The sequence below is a fragment of the Rhinopithecus bieti genome, unplaced genomic scaffold, assembly GCF_001698545.2.
Source record: "Rhinopithecus bieti isolate Rb0 unplaced genomic scaffold, ASM169854v2 scaffold_25987, whole genome shotgun sequence".
NCBI classification, from domain to species: domain Eukaryota; kingdom Metazoa; phylum Chordata; class Mammalia; order Primates; family Cercopithecidae; genus Rhinopithecus; species Rhinopithecus bieti.
In genome coordinates, this window is record NW_016812078.1 from 625913 (window position 1) to 649796 (window position 23884).

The 23884-nt window shown below is 43.0% G+C and overlaps 1 protein-coding gene and 1 long non-coding RNA gene across 8 annotated transcripts in view; one reads left to right on the forward strand and one right to left on the reverse strand.

The window, feature by feature from the left end:
• Positions 1–23884, reverse strand: part of LOC108544443 (uncharacterized) — a 33999-nt gene that overhangs the window by 3177 nt on the left and 6938 nt on the right. For 2 of the 7 annotated variants that reach the window (XR_001889851.1, XM_017895547.1), the window contains exons 1-4: positions 6528–6666; positions 6201–6281; positions 1041–1109; positions 792–944 (exon numbers count right to left, since the gene is read on the reverse strand). Coding sequence is in view for 5 of the 7 variants with exons in the window: in XM_017895547.1 (XP_017751036.1) it covers positions 792–890 (99 nt within the window). In the remaining 2 variants the exon portion in view is untranslated. Of the gene's footprint in view, positions 1–791; positions 945–1040; positions 1110–6200; positions 6282–6507; positions 6667–23884 lie in introns of those variants that run through there. The other 5 variants (XR_001889852.1, XM_017895548.1, XM_017895549.1 and 2 more) reach the window with 5 other exon arrangements.
• Positions 6584–23884, forward strand: part of LOC108544445 (uncharacterized) — an 86530-nt gene continuing 69229 nt past the window's right edge. Inside the window, exon 1 of the long non-coding RNA XR_001889853.1 lies at positions 6584–6806. This is a non-coding gene — a long non-coding RNA (uncharacterized LOC108544445). The remainder of the gene's footprint in view (positions 6807–23884) is intronic.

Below are 23884 nucleotides of genomic sequence, written 5' to 3' on the forward strand. Positions count from 1 at the left end.
AGAGAGATCTGAATCTAGAAATGAATTAGAAACATATGAGGAGAAGCCAGAGCCTGCAACAGTAATGAAGCCCATCCTTTGAGTGTTTGCCCCTGGCGGGTTGAAGGCGGAGTCCCTCTGTCAGGAGCTCAGTTGAACTGGGAGAGGGAGCTGCCAGGTGTCACAATAGTCAGTTAAGGCAACAAGCCCAAAACAAAAGAATCAAGCTTTCAATCATGTCCTGCAATGGTATAAGCAAGTATCTGAAACCAGAGAAAGCGTGGCCTCTCCCTGTTCCACTTCCCCCATGGAACAAGCAGGGGCCCAGGGTCAAGTAGGTCAGTGGGAATGTGGGGTTGGGGTGGTCTCACTGCTGACAGGGCCCTGAACAAAAGGCTCTGGAAGTTGTATGGACTCTGGGGCCAAGAGCAAGGGAGGGGGAAGGCTAGAAGTGGAAGTACTAGGTTCTGAGTCATTGTGGGGAAAAGTGACTTCAAGGTTTCTCTCCCTTCCCTGCCCCACCCAAAGGAGGCCTCAGCAGAGGCGCCTAAAGAACACCTCTCCCCAAGGCTTCCAATGAACCCAGGAATGAAGGCTCAGGGGCTAGGAATGCAAATATGTGATGACTATGACCAGCCAGAGAGACCTGAGACCTTGAGAGCTCCCTCCAGAGACTGCCACGCATGGGCTGCGCCCCAAGTCTGGTGTAGGGGCCAGCTTTCCCTGAGTTTATGGTCAGGCCTGAAAAAACACACACAAGTTTTTCACCAGGAGGCCCAGGGAGATACTATGTGGCCTCTTCTCCCACCTACCTCTTCTGAGCCACCCTTTCCAGCTGTCAGGCAAGTATCAGGGCACCTACTTCTGCACAGAAGGACAATGATTTTCTCCAGGTGGAAATCACTTTTCATCCAAATGTCTAGGCTCAAAGTTCTTGGTTCCTGTATTTTAAGCTATGGGTATCTCTGGGAAATAATAGAGAGGACTAAGTATAAACACCCATCGAGCCTTCACATTACTGGCACATGTAAGATTGTTAGGTCAAGGGGCACCCTCCTTACCCTTTTTCTGAGGATGACCATGTGTTAATTGCTACAGATCAGAACTGTCTTCCTGAAAGTTGTCCAGGGCTGTGGGAAAAAAATTGAATATTTCAGTGCAAGTTCTATTGACACTAAAGCTAATACTGAATCACTCATCCCAGCCTATACTTTTTTTTTTATTATTTTTTTATTTTTTTAGACAGCGTCTTACCCTGTCACCCAGGGTTGATGGAGTGGCATGATCTTGACTCACTGAAACCTCTGCCTCCTGGGTTCAAGCAATTCTCCCACCTCAGCCTCCCGAGTAGCTGGGACTACAGGCACATGCCACCACATTCGGCTAATTTTTGTATTTTTTGGTAGAGACAGGGTTTCGCCATGTTGGCCAGGCTGGCCTTGAGCTCCTAACCTCAAGTGATCTGCCACCTCAACCTCCCAAAGTGCTGGATTATAGGCAGGAGCCACTGTGCCTGGCCTAGCCTATACTATTTTCTTTATATTATGTACTTATATGTCCTGCCTTTTCTATCAGATGGTAAGCTTCCTGAGGACAAAGATGATGTCTTACATGTGTGTATGGCACCCAGAGTATTTTGGTGTCAAATACGTACTGCTCAGATAAGCTTTCAGGATATAGAACCTCAGATACCCACAAAACTGTCTCTCCTAGTGTTGTCTGGAAATAAGTCTTGCATTTATTTACTTTTACATATAACTGTATCTTATCTTCCCAGGAAGATTGGAAGTATATTTATGTTTAAGGCATCACAGTAGCTGGCTCATCATTAGCTGTCAACAAGTAAATACTTCACAGTTAGATTTCTTGGAACCGTCTTCACCAAGAGACAGAAAGTTAACTAGAACTAAAATTTTAATCCTCTCAAACTCCAAGAAGACCTGTTTCCCAGGCATGATCCAACAGAACCTCTGCTTTTTAGAGTCCCTTGGAGAGGTTATTTCTGAGGACAGCAAGCTAACAGGATCACCCCCCACCACCCTTTGCTTCAATTTGCCCTAGTACTCAGACTTCATTGGTGGGGACATGGGTCTGTGTATAAAGCGCTTGGAAATTATTTGTTATTATTCATCAGGGCCACCATTTGAAATTGGCCAGCACAGTCATCCCTACTTGACCATAGTAATCAAGGCGTGGCTGAGAAAGGAGTGTTTGTTTCAACAAGCCAGAGAACTGGTCTTCTGCTTTCTAAATGGACAATTTATATAATTTAGATAGAGAGGCATCTTCCACTCTAGACATGCACAACCCACCCTGCCGTCCCAGTACATTCTTCTCTTTCCTTACATTTACCCATCCCACCTGCCCCTCCTGCTCTTTTGAAGGTGAGCGAGCAGGTTCCAGGCTTACAGCTCAGTTGGACTGCGGTTGCCCCGTCTTCTCTGGTGATTTCTCTGTCTTATGGTCAGGAGCCAGACTCTGGGTCTGTTCAACTATGTAGAGGAAAGATCACCAGAGAAATTCCAGTTTGGCATTCCTGTAGGGATCAGAGATTCTGACTGCTCAACGAAATTACCTGGAGGAGAATTTTAATAATATGGCTTCCTGGAACTTACCCGGAAACATTCTGATTCAGTCAGTCTGGGGTGAAACTCAATTGGCTATCTTTTTCTAAATCTTTATAGATGATTCTGATGCACTGGCAAGTTTGGACATTGGATAAATTCTAAGCTCTTTGAGATCAGGAAACGTACGAGTATCGCATTCTGTATCCCACAATGACTAACTCAGCACCTGGCACACCGCAACACTTTAGAAATTGTTATTGAGTCAATGAGCAAATGGATGGTTGAAAATAGTTGGTGGATTGGGAGCACAGTCAACCTAGCATCTTTTAAAATAATTTTTGAATTGACAAATAATAATTGTACACACTTATGGGGTACATAGTGAAGTTTTGATATGTATCATGTACAGTAGGTCAGGGTAATCGGTATATCCATTATCTCAAACATTTATCATTTCTTTGTGTTGGAAACGTTCAATATCCTCCTTCTAGCTATTTGGAATTATATATTCAAATATATAGATAATCATCCCACAGTGGTATAGAACAGTACACCTTATTCTTCCTATCTAGCTGTAATTGTGTTTACTTTAACAAATCTCTCCCTATTCATCCCTTCCCAGCCTCTAGTGTCCTCTGTTCTACTGTTTACTTCTATGAGATCAACTGGTTTTACTAGCCTCCACATGTAAGAACATACAGTGGTTAACTTTGCCTTCCTGGTTATTTCTTTTTTTTTTTTTTTTTTTTTTTGAGATGGAGTCTCGCTCTGTCGCCCAGGCTGGAGTGCAGTGGCTGGACCTCAGCTCACTGCAAGCTCCACCTCCCGGGTTTATGCCATTCTCCTGCCTCAGCCTCCCGAGTGGCTGGCACTACAGGTGCCTGCCACCTCGCCCAGCTAGTTTTTTGTATTTTTTTAGTAGAGCCAGGGTTTCACCGTGTTAGCCAGGAGGATCTCAATCTCCTGACCTCGTGATCCTCCCGTCTCGGCCTCCCAAAGTGCTGGGATTACAGGCTTCAGCCACCGCGCCCGGCCCCTGGTTATTTCATTCAACATAGTGTCCCTCCATTCTACCCATGTTGCTGCACATGATAGCATGATAGGATTTGATTCTTTTTTATGGCTGAGTCATATTCCATTGTTACACGCACGCACACACACACACACACACACACACACACACCATGTTTTCTTTATCCAGTCATTTGTTTCTGGATACCTGATCAACCTAGCATCTTACCTAAAGGCTACTTAAGGGCCAGTGGAGGCAGAAGGCCAAACCACTTACAGTGGGGCCAGGGATAGGAATAAGGCAGCAGTGTGCGGGTGGAAATAGAAGAAAACTTAATTTGATCCCCAAGTGGGAGAACATGACCCCTGTCCTTGAAAATGCTGCTACTTTCAGCGATGCTGCCGCTTGCTGCCCCTATGCTGGGACTTAACAGGACTTCTGCTCTCCAGTCCCACCTAAGAAAGCAAATTGGATCCGTCACTTCCCTGTTTAAACCTTCCAAGGCCCTGCATTGTTCTCAGGATGAAGTCAATGCTCCTTTCTCTGGCTGAGTCCTGGCTCCTCCTCAGCCCGTCACTGCTACTTGCCCTCATCTGTCTGTGCCCACCGGCCACCCTGCCTTCCTGCAGATCCTACCGCCTGCCGTGTTCTTTCACCAGCCTCTGTCCTCTCTGCCTGCAATGCTCCTTCCCTGCCCCCATGTGCCCTAGCAAATTCCCATGCGACCATTACATTACAGCCTAAAAACATCTGCTTCTCTTTTCCCCGGGGGCTGCCAGTTCCCTGGGGTAAAGGTCAGTCTGTTGTGTCCAAATCCTAGCCAGTAGATGCTCCCATGTTTGTTGAATGAACAGAAGTTGGGACGGGAAACCAACAGACACTCAGGACTGGGGTTTTTGTTCCTGTAAAACTGGATTGATTCTGCAGAGGTACAAACATGCCGGTTGATTTAGATCTATCGAGGAATTGGGGTAGGGGCTGGGGTGGGAGTTTTGCTAAAAAGAAAAGCAAGTGAAAGTGGGAGATTCCACAAGAGACCAGAGAGAAGGCAGCGTGTCATGCCCAATCTGCCGCTAGGGTCAAAGACCAGCTCCCTGGTCACACTAGGCCAAGGCAGGCTGCGGAGCTGGCTCCAACCCTGAGCAAAGCCAGGCAGCCGCCCAGGTGGGTGAAGGCTGCAGGTTGCACTCAGGCATGACGCCGGGGTGCAGGTGGGAGCGGCGCCCGGATGCGTGGGTGCAGCGCTCGCCCGCCCGCGGTCAGGTGCACCGCGGGAACCGGTCCGGTGCGCCGTGCGGGGCGGGGCGGAGGCAGGGCATAGGCCCCCAGGCTGGTGCCGGGGGCAGAGGATTCGCCTGCTTGACGCGCTGATGCCTTGATTTGGTCTGACAAGTAGGGGCTGCTTTGAGAAGCGGCCTGGATTTTTGACATTCAGCAAGCTAGAAATAACCAGCTGGGCTCCTGGCGCTCTGGCCATAAATGTCTTGCTCTTTCCAGGCAACTGCCAGAATGTCTTGCTCTTCCCCAGTGTAGACCTGTGCTCTGTCTGCCAGGAGGCCTATGTTCCAGTCCAGGCTCAGCTTCTGACTCCCTACTTTAGGAGGAATCACTGAATTGACTGCAGCTCGGCTTCTGCTGTGTAAAATGGGGCTGTTGCTAGCTGAGCCTCTTCTGCCTCTGGTAGAAAATGATTCCAAATGGCTGCCCTGTCCACCCTAATCCCATGGCCCGAACGTGATGTCTGCTGCTTCTAGAAGCCTAGTGCTCCAAATATCTGCTCTGGGAGGAACTTGCAGGTGATCCTGATTGGAAATGGAGCTGATTAACCTTTTGTGTTATCACTGACTCTATGAGAATCTGTTGAAACCTAGGGGCTCTTACCCTAGACAAATTAACACACCAGCCAAATATAGCTTACAAGAGCAGAGAGCCGCTGGTCTGAACCACAGACCCCTGGTTTAACATCTATAATCTAGTCAACCCCTCTTTTTCCTTGAAGGCTGAACCAAGCATGAAGGGTTTTCCCCACCTTCCAATCCTCATACCTGCAGGCACCCCCTTTTCCTGCTTTCTCCCTTCAATCATCTTCCTCACCATCCCCCATGCTTGGGCATGCTCAGGAGGGAAATTGTCCTATAAATATCTGTAAAAGGCATGATATGTCCTGTAGCAGAGAAAGCAAAAAACAAAAAAAATAATTCCCCCACCCCTGGCATGGCATGTGCAGAGCTCTGCCTAATCCTTCTCTCCCACAAGCCTGGGGGATGGGTAAAAAAAAGTGGGAGGTGAAGCTGCTGCAGCGAAGTGCCCCTTCAGAATCTTCAGTATCCTTCAGAGTCAGCGCTGTCATCACTATCACATAAACTGTACAACTCCACTGTCAACCAGCAGCCGCCTGGCTGGCAGCAGGAAGAGGCAATGCCATTTTGCACAGTAGCTTGCTTGCCCAAGGTGTCGCCTGGCAAATGGGCTTCTTGTGCAATGGGAAACCACAGGGAGGGGACTCAAATGTACCCGAAAGAAACAGCTCTGACAATGGATGATTCAACAGGCTAGTAATTGGCGCTCACTCTTACCACATTGTTTTGATAAAATGACACAGCCCAACTGCGGATATGAAGGCAGTAAATAGAAAAGCTAACCTCTTGCTACTCAAATTGTGGATGAGACCAGCGACATCCCATCACCAGAAGCTTGATAGAAAGGCAGGCTCTGTCCCAGACCTATTGAAAGGAGATCTGCATTTTAACAGGATTGTGAGAGGATCCACATCTTAATGTTTCAGAGGCCTAATCCAAAGTCTTCTGATAATGATCATTAGAGTCCCAGCCATTCCCCACTTCCCCCTGGGAAAACCACAACAAATAGACCAAATTCCTCCAAGCCCTGCTCGTAAGAAGAACCCACAACCCACAGACACCCCCTCACTCAACTAGAGACCTCACCCACCTGTTTGCAGAGTCACCCACCTTGGGCTATTATTCTTTTCTATTATTTAATCTTCTGGGAAGACAGAGGTCTTCTATTTGGAGATAAAAATGACAAAGGAGAACCTCCTGAACAGAATCCAGTTTGCCTTTAGCTTTAGCCATCACTCTGACCTAGTGCTGCTGGACTCAGTTCCAAGGTCTGCCTGTCAAATGCTTTAGGGGAAATGGGAGGAGGAGAAGTCCCTGGAGTTACCCATGTGCACAGCCTGGCACTGTTTTCACTTGCCTTTGGAAATGAAGGTGCAGAAATCATGGGAGGTAAGGAAGGCACAGACTAGTGACTTCCAGAGTGGGACAGAAGGGAAAAGATGGAAGAGAAGTGCAGAAAACCACTCAGGAAAAGACAGGCCGTAGTGATGCCTGCTGAGACAGGGTCCTGATCTCCCAGGACTTCCCTTTCTGCCTGTTCTGTACAAATACCTAGGGTTTTGTGGTTTAAGAAAAGAGATGCTTAGCAAGCTTATAGAAAATGTAATGTGGGCACTTTGTTGCTGTCCTGGCTTTTAAAGGACTCAGAAGCAGATCAACTTCAAGGTGTTAGCTACTCTGTTTGCAGCCTTAGAAAGACATCCTTGATGTTTTATTGTTCTGCCTTTGCTCAGAGCTGGAAACTGTCCCTGGGAAAATGGCTCACCTTGAAAGAGATGCTATTGTAAGTGAAAATGTTTTAACTTCACTTCCAATCTTTGGTTCCTTGTGGGAAGTAACTGCTGCTGTGGTATGTATGCCCTGTGCCTTTTATTGCATCTTTACCTCGGTGGACACAGCTGGTTAAAACTTATGTTTCCATGGAGATTGATTCAGACAACAGGAAAAATAACTGTAAAAAAAAAAAAAAACTGCACAGTACAAGGGCTAGATTCAGGTTGTAGAACAAAGTGATCATTACTTAGAATCCTGGATTAGCAAGAGAATCAGAAAGATGCTGAGATTATCTAGTGTTATCACCATCCACGTGAAATGCAGAATAAAACTTTTTCCCCACGACCTAGATATTGGGCAGTTTATTATAGATGCTACAAAGGGACGTATTATGTTTTTCCCAAAATGGTTAATTAGAGGCATCCCAAATTACAACTCCTTTAGCATAACTCCCAGCTCCAGGCAGCCTACTTACTATGGGCCCAGCTACTGACAGCTCAGCTCTCTTTGCCAATCCAACTTTTTTCCCCAAAATGCTCAAACTTTTCTTCTCCAAGAAGACTTCCTGAATGATCCCAGTTCATAGGGATCTCATCCTTAATGCAGGGGAAATTCACTGTTCAGGAATAGTCTCCATACCATCACACTCTTCTTTTTGTGTAGTCATGGAATTCTTCTCCAGTTTTTTTCTTGCCTGTCTACACAGATAGATCAGTAGCCTTCAATAGTCTGCATCTCCTGTTATCTTGCAGCCTCCTACTATAAACAGTAGGTGCTTTACTTATGCCAGTTGTGTTGACCTAGACAGTAGTCTCTAAGTAGCAGGTCCTTGGCTCATCCATCTGAAACCAATGACCTCTTAGGCAGACTGAGAAAGGGTTAGGACTGTTGACTCTGGGACATCCTTGGCTCTGTATGAATGTTGTTTTTAAAAGCAGGGGTTTTGTCTCCAGTGCACTGAAGAGATAAAACCCCATTGTCAGCATATTTCTTCAGGATCTTTCTGTGTTAGATCTCACTGCCAAGTCAGAGTCCCAACACACAGACTCTCACTTTTCCCTGTGCAATAGGCAGAAGTGAGGCAAGTAGTAGAATGTGCTCAAATCATGGCCTATTCTTAATAAAAGAAACCAGGACAGCTTGGGGGCTGGCTCATTTCTTCTCAAATTCCCCTAGTGTTCTGAACCAAACATATGAAAAGAGTAGATTTGTTTTATTCACAGGTATTAATGCTTCTCTGAAAGCAGTTGTTTGGGTGGCTGGAATATCAGTAGTCATTGACCAATAAAGCTTGCAGGTGTGAATCAGACTCTGGACTTCCAGAGTAGAGCTGCTATCCACTACTCTACATCACCTTCATCCTTACAGAATCACTGAGATCATTCATTCATTCACAAGCAGTCATGTCTGCCACCTGGCACTTGTAGTAGGCGTTAGAGATACAATGGCAAGTGAAACAGACACAGCATATAATCTACTGAGAGAGACTGGGAATTAATTCCGTAAGTAAAAGTAAGTATATAATTATCAATTGTGATAAAGGCCCTGAAGCAAAAGAATAGGATGTTCTGCAATAATATTACAAGAGCTTTATCTGATCTAATGTATATGGGGAGGGGAGGCCTCAGGGAATGCTTCTCAGGGGAAGTGACATTTGAGCTGAGCATTGAAAGAAGAATAAAAATTAAAAGTAAAGAGGGGGCCAGGTGCGGTGGCTCACACCTGTAATCCTAGCACTTTGGGAGGCCGAGGCAGATGGATCACTTGAGGTCAGGAGTTCGAAACCATCCTGGCCAACATGGTGAAACACCATCTCTACGAAAAGACAGAAAATTATCTGGGTATGGTGGCAGGTGCCTGTAATCCTGGCTACTTGGGAGGCTGAGGCAGGATAACTGCTTGAACCCGGGAGGCGGAGGTTTCAGTGAGCCAAGATCACACCGCTGCACTCCAGCCTAGGCGACAGAGTGAAACTCTGTCTCAAAAAAGAGAAAAAAAAAAAATGTGAAGAGGGGTTAGAGAGTACTCAGGATACAAACAGTTAGTTCATTGGAGGAAGTGGAGTAAAGTCCTTGTGGCTGGATTAAAGGGAACAGGGAAAACCAAGATGTACAGAGGTAGGCAGGGGCTGGATCACATGTACACACAGTGTTGAGGACTTGGGCTTTTATTTTGGAACAGTGGAAGGCTGTTTTAAGCAGAGGATGAGAACATTAAATTTATGTGTCCAGAGATTGCTCTGATGAGACAAGCAGTGAACAAAAACATCATTACTCAGGTCTCATCCAACTCTTCCATTGTATATTCTAATAAACCACCCAAGTTCTGCTTTCATAGCTCTGAGCCAAAGTGAGTTATACCTCCCCAGGCCCACTGAAAATCCCAGAGAGCTTACCGAATGGCATGGGGGCCCTGGTAAAACTCACTGTTCAGGCATTTGAATCTGGGCCACTTCATTACTATCAGCATTTTGCCTCCACTCCCAAGGAATAAATCCTTAAAATTACAACCTTTGGGTCCCCATGCCCAGGCAGGCTCGCTTCTCTTGGATCACAGTAATCATGGTTTTGACTATGAATTGCCGATCCCAAATTAAATGATTAACCCAAGGTCAATGAGCTAGTCAGCTGCCACAGCAAGGACAGATTTTCAATTCCCTGCACTCAAGGCAGATGCACTCCTCAGGACTGCTGTCAGAGGCTTAGAAAAAGAAAGTGTTCCATGTTCCCAAAACATGTAAACTTATTCTTTGATATTTATGTTTATTCTATGACTCAGAAGTTCCCAGGATCATTTTCTGGGGTGATCAGAAAATCTCTTTGAGGGGGAAATGGTTCCTTACTTGAAAAGTGTTTTTAGCCAAGTTGGTTCTTCTGTAGCTATGAGCATCCTTTGAGAATGATGCTGGCTTTCTTGTGGGCTGCCCCACCTTGCTATTTCCTGAAGCTACTGGAACAGTTGAAACAGGCATATGAATAACCCCTGGGTTGCCAAAAAGACACTGCAATCCTTAACAGGTTTTGATCTGAAAAGGAGCGGTTCGTTCACTTGATTTGCTTTACGAATTTTGCAACATTGGCAAGTTGTGCCTGGGCCTTTCCCAGCCCTCTCTGCAGAAATGAGAACCAGGATTACTCATCCTTCTGTATTTTAAAGGAATTCCAGGAGTGCTCAGACAAGATGCTGAAAAAAAAACTGTTGTTATTTGACAACTTCTGAGCATGGATGTTTCAGGCCCCAGTAATGCCATGAAAATAGAAATGGCCCTTGTGCCAGAGGTAGCATTCTACTTCCATCAGGTGAGGTGGCAAGGCACGCGGGGTTGTTGGGGTGGCTCCCCGGAAGAGAGGCTGCTGGAAAAATTGGACCTATGTGCCCAGCTTTGTCCCTGCAGGCAGAGCTCCTCCTTCAACCCACTTCTCATTCTATGAACTGATCTGTCCTGACAGCTGCCAAATTAGTCCTCTCATTCCTGGAGCTCGCTTTGGCACTCTCACGAATGCTTCTTTCAAAGTCCACTCTTCATTTAAAACGTTGCTCAGCCTTACTTCAGGGGTGAAATAAACGGCCTTAAAATTTTTCATAGAAAAGCACAGTTTCAACCAGCAAATAGGTTCCAAAGAATATGTAAATTATGGTGCTAGAACTTCCCCACCAAATTCAAATCTGTATTTGGATATAAGTGTTCTATAAACAATTCTGAAGAACACAGACATCAGAAGCAATTCCATGATGCCTGTTACCATCTTTCTGTAATTTTTCAAATTTTGTTTTATTTTAAAATGACAATCATTATATATACTTATAACATACAATGTGATGTTTGGATACATGTATACATTATGAAATGATCATATCAGGCTCTTCACATATCCATCACCTCACATACTTATCAGTTCCTTGTGGTGAAAACATTAGAATCCATTCTTTTAGCAATTTTGAAATATACATTATTATTAATTGTAGTCACCTTGCTGTGCAATTTTCTTTCTGACCCATGTACTATCGGAATATCTTTCCTGTTTTATTCCTCCAAATTGGACCATTCCCTCTGTTTGGGTCTAAGGCCATGTTGGCCAAAAAGCTGAATCTAAATCCAGTCTAGAATCTGATGGGAATAAAAGGATGTGCTCCTCCCTCAGTTACTGACTGATCATCCCATCTGTCACCAACTGATGTGGTGGCCCTGGACAAACCACCTGACTGCTCTGTCCTCACTTTCTTTGTTTGCAGGAAAATGATAATACTACTCTTACGCGCTCACAGAGTTCTGGTGAAACATTTTTAATGTGCAGTATGTGGATGAACTTTGCAAAGTTTAAAAATAGTATAGAAGTATAATCATGTTATTATGTGAAATAGTGTTCTCCAACCCATTCTCTCTATTCTCCCTGGAAGACAAATAAACAAAAGTCGTGCCAAACTAAGCATTTGTGATGGCAGGCCTAATTTACGTCTTGTCCAGAGTGGAGAAAGCTGGCACTATCGTGAGATCCATCCCCTGGTCCCTAAGAATAAACACACTCTGCATCTCTGCCTTGTGTTTGCTTCCTTGCACTGTCTCCATGGCCTGTACCTCAGGTTGGGGTTAGGGGAGAAGTCAGTACCAATTCCTGGAGGCATAGTCTGTTGAATATTTGTATAAATTCCACCAAACATTTTGGCCTGGCTGCCAATTTTTGGAGGGCTTGAAAAACAGTTTGGTGTGTGCACTGACTCTCACAGTGTCTTTCTTACACTGTAAATTACTGAAGACAGAAATCAGTCCCTGCCATTCTTTTTTAATGATGCAGTGATTTCCAGACATGAGTAAATGCTTCTAAAGGCAAAGGGCTGTGGTTACACAGCTGTCACCAAATAGCTGGCATGTCTGGAGTGTGGTTCTCCATTTCTCTGGACCTCATTTTTCTAAGTTGGAGGTATTCAAATACCATTCGGTGAAACCCTTTGGTAGAGGTATTATTATTATTATTATTTTGCATTTTTGGCATCTGTATAAAGTTGGAGCTAATAGAAAAAGTTTAAACACTGCTGCTTTCAGCACTAATCCTCTCATGCTCCAAAATTCTACCAGAACCCCACTGATTGCTTTATGAGATATTTATTTTCATCCAGTCCAAATTTTCTTCTTTTTCCTTAAAAGCTAATAAATGTGGGGGAATAGTGGTTAGAAAGAGAATATGGCGGACGGGCGCGGTGGCTCACGCCTGTGATCCCAGCACTTTGGGAGGCCGAGGCACACAGATCACGAGGTCAGGAGATCAACACCATCCTGGCTAACACAGTGAAACCCCGTCTCTACTAAAAGTACCAAAAAAATTAGCCGGGCGTGGCGGCAGGCGCCTGTAGTCCCAGCTACTCGGGAGGCTGAGGCAGGAGAATGGCGTGAACCTGGGAGGCGGAGCTTGCAGTGAGCAGAGATCGCGCCACTGCACTCCAGCCTGGGCCACAGAGCGAGACTCCGTCTCAAAAAAAAGAGAGAAGACAAGAGAAGAGAAGAGGAGGGGAGGGGAGGGGAGGAGAGAAGAAAAAGGAGAAAAGAAAAAAAAGAGGTTATGGCCCTGATGTCTGGTAGATTAGGGATTCTCGACTTGATCCACTCAGTCTGGAAAGATTTTCTATAGGAAGTGGTGACAAGAGGGGTTTGGTCACGTTAAATAGGAACCAGGACTGGAACCCTCATAGCCTGGCCATCTTCCCAAAGAGTACAGGCAGAAGATAGAAAATTGCAAGTAACTCCTGAGCCTCTATACTAGCCAGTAATGAAATGTGTACTTCTAGGATGGGTCCTATGTTCTGTCTTCCAAAGTAATCTTGATTAAAATAGACCAACATAAATGAAGAGATGGACAATTCATTAAAAACCTAAACTCCTATCTTCTAAAAGTGGCATAATTTGCTTAGTCTTCTGGCTGTCAATAAGCTGTGAGTGCCATTAACCCAAATGTTGCTGTGTCTTTGCCAGGTAACAAAGGACCAAGACTAAATTTGGTAGGCCAGGGAGAGTGGCATCCCATAGGAGGCCCCCAAAGGGAATCTGCTGCAAAATGGGTAAGGTCCTCAAACAATCCACCTGGCCTACCCCACTCTGCCCACCATTGTCTGCTGGGAAAGTGGGGACATAACACATCTAGAATCCATGTTCACTTCTTCCATCTCCAGCAATTATTCCCTACCATGCAACCCTCCCAAGGCCCCCAGTCTAAAACTCTCTCCAAACTCAAAAGGTTTGTCCAACAGAGAGATCTTGTGAACACATTGGGACTAGTAGATTTTTCTGAACCTATCCTTAAAGCTCTTCTCGAGACCACGTGTTGATACTCTGTCTCTTTTCTCATCTCTCTGTTTCTCCCTCCACTCTCTCTCTTCCTCTTTGGTGATCCCACAATGTTTGTCCCTATGTCTGCTCTCATCCTCCATCACAGAGTCTTTCTACATACATAATGCTGAGCGCCTGGAAACAATCTCTCAGTAATGTGTTGTCACTTTAGCACTCTCATTAAGTCAAGAGGCAGATTTCTTAGGAAACATTTAAAAGGAGATTGAGTGTCTCTGTTTTGAATTATGGCACATGGAGAGAAAAGTCAAAACAGAGTATTATAATAGGCTTAGAGAAATCCCAGGACTAAAGCTCCTTAAATATGCTTTTATGACCTAGTTGGAATGTGGCACAAGTTGTCTTTTGGTTCATTTGTTTAAAACAATTGTGTGACATCACTGTTTAGTCCTTGGCCTATGTTTATCCCCAAGGCAATTGCTAATGAATGGTGCTGGCAACTGTAAGAGGCTGTTTTGTATACAACAGGTATCATGGTCAACTGTGCTACTTTGCAGAACATCCAGTTTTCTCACACTACAGATTTTGTTTTATCTTATCAGTGAGATGGAGAACCTTCAGAAGGGAAATTATGACTGGTAAATCAGCATCCTTTTAAAGGTCAGAACTATTTAGATTTTAAAATAAAATCTTTTAGCACTAACTACATCTTACGGGTTTTTAAAATTCTAATTTTGAAGTAATTTCAAACTTATAAAAAAATTACAAAAATAGTATAAGAAAAACTCCTGTATACCCTTCACCCAGATTTACCATTTCTGGGATAACTTTTACCACATTCACTTTGCTTCTCTCTGGATATGATCACCATCATCATCATCATCATCATCATCATCATCATCTGATCCATTTCAGAATAAGTTTCAAAATATTTATCCCTAAATATTTTGTGTATATTTTCTAACAAGACATTCTGTTACTACAAAATATAATTACCAAAATCAGGAAATGTAATATAATACTATTATCTAATCTACAGATCTTGTTCAAATTTTGTTAGTTACCTCAAAAATACTCTTAACAGCGTTTTTTGTTTTGTTTTCTGGACCAGATCTTGCAGGTTGTGATATGAGGAACTTTCCTTGTCATTTACTTCTAAATATTTTATCATTTCTTTTGTGAATTCCTCTTTAATCCATGTTTTAGAAGGTTTTTTTTTTTACTAGTTTCCAAACATGTTGTAATTATTATTTTTAACTTCTTTTCATTATTGATTTCAAATTTCATTGCACTGTAGTCAAAAAACAATGGTCTCTATGACAGTTCTTTCACTCTTGTGGAGACTTCTTTTGTGATTTTAATAGGAGGTAAGAGGTAAAAATGTATTTGAATCTACTGTTGGGTATAAGGACACTTTTTTATATATATCTGGTAGATTTGTTGTTGTTTAAACCTTTTCAGTTCTTGCTAAACTTTCATTTTACTTGATCTCAGTAATCTACACTACGATTGGAGGTTTGGCGATTTCTCCTAATTCTCTCAGCTTTGACTGTGGTTTTCAGAGTTGTGCTATTAGCTGCACACAAGTTCATGAATATTACGTCTTGGTGGATTGTTGCTTCTATTATTATGTAGAGGCTTTTGCCTTAAATTATATTTAGCCTGATATGAATATTGATATACCAGGTTCTTCTTTATTATTATTTGCATGAGACCTCTTTTTTATTTTATTTTTTTTACCTTCAGATTTTCTCTTTGGTTTTGTTTTCATTGTGTGTCTTATAAGAAGCACATATACCTGGACTTTTTTAAAAAACAAATCAATTTTGTTTTTTTAGAAGATCAATATAATCTCCTTAGATTTATTTTATTTGAGCTTATGCCTTCTTACTTTGGGTTTTCTCCTTACCATAATTTTTTCTTGCTTTGTAAATTTCTCCTTTTCTGCCTTCCACTGAATTAATAAAGTTCCATATGTAGTATTTTAATAAATATAAATTTGTTGATTTCAGTGATTCCCCCCCCCACCACCACCACCTTTTATGAGATGGTGTCTTGCTCTGTCACCCAGTCTGGAGTACAATGGCGTGATCTTGGCTTACTGCAACCTCCGCCTCCCGGGTTCAAGCTATTCTCCTGCCTCAGCCTCCCAAGTAGCTGGGATTACAGGTGCCCACTGCCATGCATGGCTAATTTTTGTATTTTTTAGTGGAGACGGGGTTTCTCCATGTTGGTCAGGCTGGTCTCAAACTCCTGACCTCAGATGAGCCACCTGCCTCAGCCTCCCAGCGTGTTGGGATTACAGGCGTAAGCCACCGCACCTGGCCAATTCCCCTTAATTTTTAAAACATGTACACTTAATCGTAAACTTTTCTAACAAAGGCTAGAGTTATTCAGTTTCTGTCCTGTTTAATATCACATATGCCTCAGAGATTGAACATGATGCTCCTTTCCCCCAATCTTATTGCTGTACAGAGCTTTAATTTTACCATCTTTTAAATACAAAAATGTTATTAAACATGTGGTCAATATGTATGTCCTTATGGTCAATAATTAATTAAACTAATCTGAGTAATTTAATGTTAATTAGCAAGTTAAATGTTACCACTTTCTACGTGCATAATTATTTCTTATATATAGTTCATGCCTTAGACTCACTTTTCTTCCTAGTAAATAACATCCTATAATGGTTCTTTCAGTAGAGTTTTCAACTCTGTTACTTGTGATCAGAAATCTGTTGTCAGTGCAATTATGACTTCCTTATAAACAACGTCATTCTCTCTGGAGATTTCTCAGCGCTTTCATCTTGATGCCTTGCAGTCTTACTTCAGCGTGTATGGTAGGTGTGGGTTTTCTTTATTTATTCAACTTAAGTCCCCAGAGTGCTCCTTTAGCCCAAGGACATCTCTCACTTTTCAATCATGGAAGTCTCTACTACTTGTCTCTTCAAATACTATTCTTCCTTATTTTCTTCTTCAGAAATCCTATTCAACATTTATTGTAGCTATTCAAATTATGTTCCTTATCTTGTTTCGTATTTTTAAATCTCCCTCTGTCTTTGGCTATGTAAAGATAATTCCTCAGTACTCTTTTCCAACTCATTAATTCCCTGTGTAATTGCTATGAGTCTAGAGTTTGTTCTATGGAACTTCTAAATAACTGTAATTTTGATTTCAAAGATTTCAAATTGTATATTTTCATATTTATACAGTATTATTTCATTTCAGCCTATTTGTGTTTCATATCTTCCTCTTTAAAAAAAGAAAAAAAAAAGGAGGCCTGGAGCTTGGAGAGAGGTCTGAGTTGAAGATTTAAATTGGAAGTAGGAATTGGATAATATTTAAAACCATGAGCATAGATAAGATCACCAAAGGAGTGCATATAGATAAAGAACTGAGAACTGAATCTATGTGTCCTCCAACATTAAGAGTTTGTAATGAAAAGGAAAAAGCATTAAAAAGGAAACTGAGAAAAGGGGTTTGTGAATGAGCAGGGACACCAGGAAAGCATTATGTATCCCCATACAGAAAAGAAGAAAATCTGAGAGGATCAACTATCAAATTCTGCTTAGCAAAATGAGGGCGGAGAACTGATTTTCAGTTTTAGCAGTCAGGTGGGGGAGAATGCCTGGTTGGAGTGGTAATACTTGACAATGATTTTTTAGCCTTCTTTTCATGAGCTGGCAAAGTGGGATGTCATCCATTCCCACAACCTTTGGCTTCAAGTGGTAATTGGCGCTCATACTCTGCCTCAGGTGGAACTCTTTCATTCCCTTTACTTTACAGAGACTAAACTCCCACTGATTCCTTCCTGTTTTTATCTTGGAACACGGGAGATTTCTGGTTTGTAGAGATGTTTATCCATACTCTTTTTTGTTTTCTATTTTCTCTCTTATTGCCGTGAGTTTAGAGCACAAAGCATAAATTTGAGAAGCCTGTGAATTGACTAGAAGTTTCTTACATTCTTCAAATATCTGAACATTTCGGATGGTGTGTTAGTTAACTATTGCTGCAGAACAAACAACCCTATAACTTAGTGGCTTAAAACAGCAGCTATTTATTTAGCTCATGATTCTGCAAATCAGCAACTTAGGGTGGATCAGCTGCACATTCTTCTGGTATCCTGGACGCTTTCATGCATCCATGGTCAACTACAGTCCAGCTAAGGACCACTGCTTCTGAGGATTAACTGGCTGTTGGCTGAGGCCACGGGGGTTACAGGGTTGACTTGGTTGTGTGGTCCTTCACTATCTAGCAGGCTAGCTTAAGCTTGTTTACATGGTAGGTAGTGGGCAGATTTCTGAGAGAGATAACAGAAAAATCACAAGGCCTCTTATGGCTTAGGCTTTGGAATGGCACAACATCACCCCTGCTTCGATGTATGATCAAAGCTGATATCATGGTGAGCCCACATTCAAGGGGTGGAGAATTATCTTTGATGAGACAAGCTAGAAAACCACATTGCAAAGGGGCATGGATGCAAGGAAGAGAATGATTTTTGGCCATTTTTGCAAACAGTGTATGAAATGGACTTAAATTGTTATGGGATAAATTTAAATTAGATTGAAGGAGAAAAGATGTCAACTCTAGAGCACGTTTGTAATTTTTGAGCATTGTGTATACCGGGGGTAGTTTTTAAGACCAGGCCCAGCTGGAGCAGAGATGCTGCATCTGATTCAGGACCAGTTCAGTGCTGTCTGCCATTATCAAGATATGTACTAGGAGCCACGGGAGATCACAGAGGAATTCCTTTCTGCCTTTCAAGGAGATAGTACTTGAACAGGGAGTTCAGGGCAAGCCTCCAGTTCTACAATGAGGCAAAATATTAAGTGCTATGAGATAACTGGTTAAGGGAAAATCTTTGGAAGGAGATAGACTTCAAGTGTAGGCCGAGAGGAAGAAACCATGGAAGATTACAGACTCCAAAGAGTCAAAGATGACAGACAATGGTTGCACTTTGGCCAGCATCCTTCCTTACTTGTTGGAGAGGCCAAAAGGCTGAGCAATGCATCAATCCTCAGGAGACAAAAAGGAAAAGTACCAAGTTCTCCCAACTAATTTTTTTGTCCTTAGTTAAACCAGAAGGAATTTATGGCTTTTAACTGAAAGAACACTTGTATCAACAAGAATTCTGGGCACTTCAGCAAAGATAGGTCCTAGCTGTGGTAGTTTTGGCAGATTTTTAGAGTGTTACCAATATACCCGCTTCATACCATGGCGGTCCAGCTGTTGACGTTCTTGGTGCCAGGCCAAAGGAGGCCAGAAGGAGAGCCCAAAGACTGGTGCTTGGAGGGTATGTTGACCTGTGGGTCTTTGGTCCTGACTCTAGTGATAACAAAAGTTTCTTTTTGTTTTGTAGAATATGTAAAACTGAAGGCTGCTGCTCAAAATGTCCTATGGCTACATTTCCATTTGTCTAAACCACCCAGTGATTTTTTTTAATACTATCAAAACTTGCCTAAGATTTCCACTTCTAAAAGTTATTGGCTGCATTCTGGCTAATTCTTAGATTGAAGACAGGGACTAGGCCCTGAAAAACACAGCCCCCAGGGGAGCCAGGTCTGTTCAAGGCATTGCTTCCAAGTCAGAGACTCTTCACCAAGCCTTTTTTCTCCTTGGAGACTAATGGAGCAGCATTAATCTGGCACAGATCAGCATTCTCATGATGCTCAACATCTCTTTCCAAGAGTGAAGAGAGATGATGCAGAGATTAGTCAATCATCCCAATATAAAAATTAGTGGACATATTGGCAAATAGGAAATGTGGTGTTTTGTTGTTTTTTTTTTTTTTTTTGAGACACAATCTCACTCGGTCACCCAGGGTGGAGTGCAATGGCATGATCATGGCTCACTGCAGCCTCAACCTCCTGGGCTCAGGTGATCCTCCCACCTCAGTTTCCCAAGTAGCTGGGACTGCAGGTGCGTGCCACCACACCCAGTTAATTTTTTGCATTTTTAATAGAGACAGGTCTCACTATGTTCCTCAGGCTGGTCTCGAACTCCTAGGTTCGAGTGATCCTCCCACCTCCGCCTTCCAAAGTTCTGGGATTGGAGGCATGAGTCACCACACCCAGCCAGGAAATATTTAATAATTGTGTTGTTCATGCATCTATCCCAGAAATGAATTCAATCAAACACTGCATTATGAGCATGACTTTGTGTTACATGATTCTATTCTAGACTTGGGAAACAGCAAAGAGATGGAAACAAAAATATTTGCTCAAAATATCTTTGCTCAAAACTATGCTTTACTTTTGCTCATTCACCATGTCTAATCAGTTCCCCTGTCCTTTCATTACGGGTTCTTTAATATTTCTGGGATTCAATCTTTCTCCCCATCCCCACTGCCTTAATTCACCACCTCCATCATCTTTCAGTAGATTTATTATAATAACTCTCAGTTATGGGCTGAATTATATCCCCTCAACAACCTCTCCACACCTCAGAATATGACTGTTTTGGGAGACAGGGCCTTTAAGGCAAAATGAGGTCATATGACTGGGCGCTAATCTGATATGACTGATGTCCTTTCTTTGTTGTTGTTGAGACGGAGTCTCGCTCTGTCACCAGGCTGGAGTGCAGTGGCGCAATCTCGGCTCACTGCAACCTCCACCTCCTGGATTCTCTTGCCTCAGCCTCCTGAGTAGCTGAGACTACAGGCATGTGCCACCACATCCAGCTAATTTTTGTATTTTTAGTGAAGACGGGGTTTCACCATGTTGGCCAGGATGGTCTCAATCTCTTGACCTCATGATCCGCCCACCTCAGCCTCCCAAAGTGCTAGGATTACAGGCATGAGCCACCACGATGTCCTTATAAGAAGAAAGTAGGACACAGATGCACACAGAGGGAAGACCATGTGAAGACAGGGAGAAACCAGCCATCTGCAAACCTAGAAAGGAGTCCTCAGAATGAAACTACCCCTTGTGACAAACGTTGATCTCAGAGTCCAGACTCCAGGATTGTGAGACAATCCATTTCTGTTGTTCAAGCTCCAGTCTGTGGCACTTAGTCATGGCAGCCCTCTTAAAATAACACAGCCTTCTGCCTGGACACTGTGCTTGTTCCTCTCAAGTTGGTACTTCTGAAAGTGGAATTATCTACCTCAATCATTAGTTTGATCTTGTCACTTGCCTGTTTAAAACCCTTCAATAGCACCCCCTCCTCTCCCAGTAGTGTTTTCGGCAGTAAGTTTACTGGAACATTAGTTATGTAAGATGCCCCCCATTATGTAAGTTTGGGAACTCCACAAGTCTCCAACTTGAGGGGTCACTGAACATTTGCATATCAAACACTCTGAGAAGTTTTGCAGTCAAAAGTCCCGGTTAACTTTGTTTCACCCAATGTTTGCCAAACTCAATTTTTTTTCTTTGTATAATACACATTATATCTATTGCAGCATGTGTTCTGTACTACAAACTAGGAAATGCTGCCCTATGCAGTTAAATCCACATGTCTGACTTGCCATGAGAAACGAGGGTCACCAGATTTAGCAAACAAGAATACAGGATCCCCAGTTAAATTTGAATTTCAGATAAGTCTAAAAAATTATTTGTTGTTTATCTGAAATTCAGTTCAACTGGGCGTCCTGTTTTTTATCTGGCAACCCTGTGCAGGACCCTTTGTGACTTCTATTGAACAGACGGAACCAAAATGAATTTGATAAGAATTGTTTCCCCCAGTTAACACAATAGAAAAAGATAAAGTCAAGATTGATTCTTGGCTTTCAATTGGATTCTTTCAATTTACCAACAACCCTTGTTCACTTAAAGCAGTGGCTCCCCATCCTGGCTACCCGTTAGAATTGTCTGAGGAGCATTTAAAAATGTCCATACCCCATCCCTAACCGATTAACTTAGAATTTGGGGGTTACTGAATGGGGAGTTAGAAAGGCAGGGCAGGGAGAGTAAGGAGAGGCAAACGCAAAGCATGCAAATTTAAGGAGGCAGCCACTCTCAGGAGCCAACCCCGCACTTGCGCAGCCCAGAGAGTGAGAACCTCCTTAAATCTTGTGCCCTATACACCTGCTGGCCTCACCCTAGTAAGGCCCTATTTAAAGACATAGGTAAGCCAGCACACCTGTAGTCCCTACTATGAGGAGGATGGGATTGCTTGAGTCCAGGAATCTGAATCCAGCCTAGACAACGTAAGGAGACCAATCTCTAAAAGAAAAAAAAAAATAAGTTAAAGAAAAAGATGTAGGTAGGTACAGGGTTGTACAGAAGAGCTTGCAGGAGATTTCTGAGCAGTCCTGGGTCCCAGCTCTGTGTTTCATTGCTTTAGAAGGAAAATCGACCTTTCCCAGCAATGAACATCAACTCCAGCTCATAAGCATGAGTCAGGGCAGGCTTCACCAGGTCAGGTTTTCCTGAAATGTAAACTTACAGCAGGCTCTGGTTTCCTCTAGAAGACCACTCCTAAAAAGCTTTAAATGCTTGGGTTCCTTGTTCTTTTTCAGTTCAGGCTGGTGATTGAGTAGCTTCTAATCATTGGCATCCTATAGATTCTGTTTCACATTCAAGTATGGTTTTAAATTACTACAAGATGTAATGAAAGTATAGGTTTCACTCTTCTCTCCAAGGTTTTAAAGACTCTCACCCCTTCTCTCCTTCCTCCCTCTCTGCCTTCTGCACTTTCCTTGCTGGCGATTTTCTGCCCTATCACTGGCAGCCTGGTCAGGAAGGCACTTCATTAATCCACCCACTGGGAGAGTGTGCCCAGAACAGCCAAGGCCAACCTTGCTTGGGAGGCCAACTCTCTGAACAGTCCCTACCTTTACTGGCCTCTAAGTTCCGTGATGTCATCAGCATTCTGCCCCTGGCTGGCGGCCAGATCCTTAACTACTGATTCCCAGATCTCTCCACGTTTTAAAATTCTAGGAAAAGAAACTGTACTTTTCCAGTGCTAAAAATGGATGGGAATGGTTGGTGGAAGCTCCCAGCACAGCTAAAATTAACCTCTTTCTTTCGTGATAATTGAATGATTTTCAATGATGTTCTTCCTATAACAGGATCCAAAAAGTTTTCCTCGGGGGGAAATTTGGAAGAGAAAAATACAAGGGAAAGGGTCCTCTCAGACAGGGTTTGTAGCAGTTTCCTTGCAATATGAAGCTTGTGAAATTATATGGGTGTATCTCACTTAGCTTAATAGACATGTTCCTGTAAAGTTTCATATAAATGGAATGTTTAAAAAATTAAATCACTGTAAGTGCACAAGGAAAGATGGCTAAATAAAGGAAGTCTGGCTCACTTTATAAAGTTAATTATCTTTATGTAATGTAAATCATCCTCCCCCCCACATTGATATATATATATGTATATATAATTTTGAATTTTTCAGAGGCTAGATTCTCATAAGGTAGGGGCGCCTCTTATGATGACAACTGGGTCTGAGGTCACAGTTGTTCTCATACTCAGAAGCTGAACTTTTTATAATGTTCTCTGGGGAGTATGTAGCTGCCAGGGTTCTGTGGGGGCTTTTAAGCTCTCACACTGACCCAGAATCCTCCTGGCTTATCCCTGGAATGTTGTGGGCTCTGGAGCACCCAGGGAAATTGTCGATGACCAGACAGAGGAAGAAGCAATTATAGACAAGCTGAGGCTAACAGTTGCCAAGTGCAACATGAAAAGCAGTGTGGTGTAGCAGTTAGAAGCATGACCTCTGTGGCCAGAAGACTATGGCCCTGCCTCTGTCCTCTAGCTGGGTGATTCTCTGAGCCTCAGTATCCTCATCTGTAGAATGGGGATGGTTATAATAGTACCTACCTCAGGTACTACTACCTCAGGTCCTACTACTAGGACTAAATGAAGAAGAAGACTGGCACATAGGAAGAGCTCAAAAGATTGCTAGCTACTTTTGACTTGCCTGGACGTGCTCTATTAGAGTAGGAAGGAAACTATAACAAGAAAAGAAAACCAAAGATGCTACTGTCTACTCAGTGCTGCTCCATGCCAGATACGTGCTGAAATCATTCATTCAATCCACACATCACACACACAGTCACTAATAGTATCCCCACTTCCCAGAGAAGAAAACTGCAGTTCAGAGAGGGTAAGCAATTATTCTAGTACCACACAGCAGATAAGGCATGAAGCAGATTACTTGAGGCCAGTCCTATGTCCTCTTTTCTCTCCGTCTCAAGCCTGAGAAGACCCGAGCCTGAAGGTGACTTTTCAAAGATGAAGGCCTCAGACCTGGGGGGTGTTTAGATTTGGAAGTAAAATTGTTCAGGAAGTGACATAAAGAAACAAGGAGAGAGAAATTTATTCAACAAAGACTGATTGAGAGTCTAGAGTGTGCAGGTACTCTAGGTAGCAAAGGGAAATGGGGGTGACAGTCATACAAAATTACAAGGAACTCCAGCCAGTTGTTAGGATTTAGGTATGAAAACTGTGCTATTGAATTCTTAAGCAAAAAAA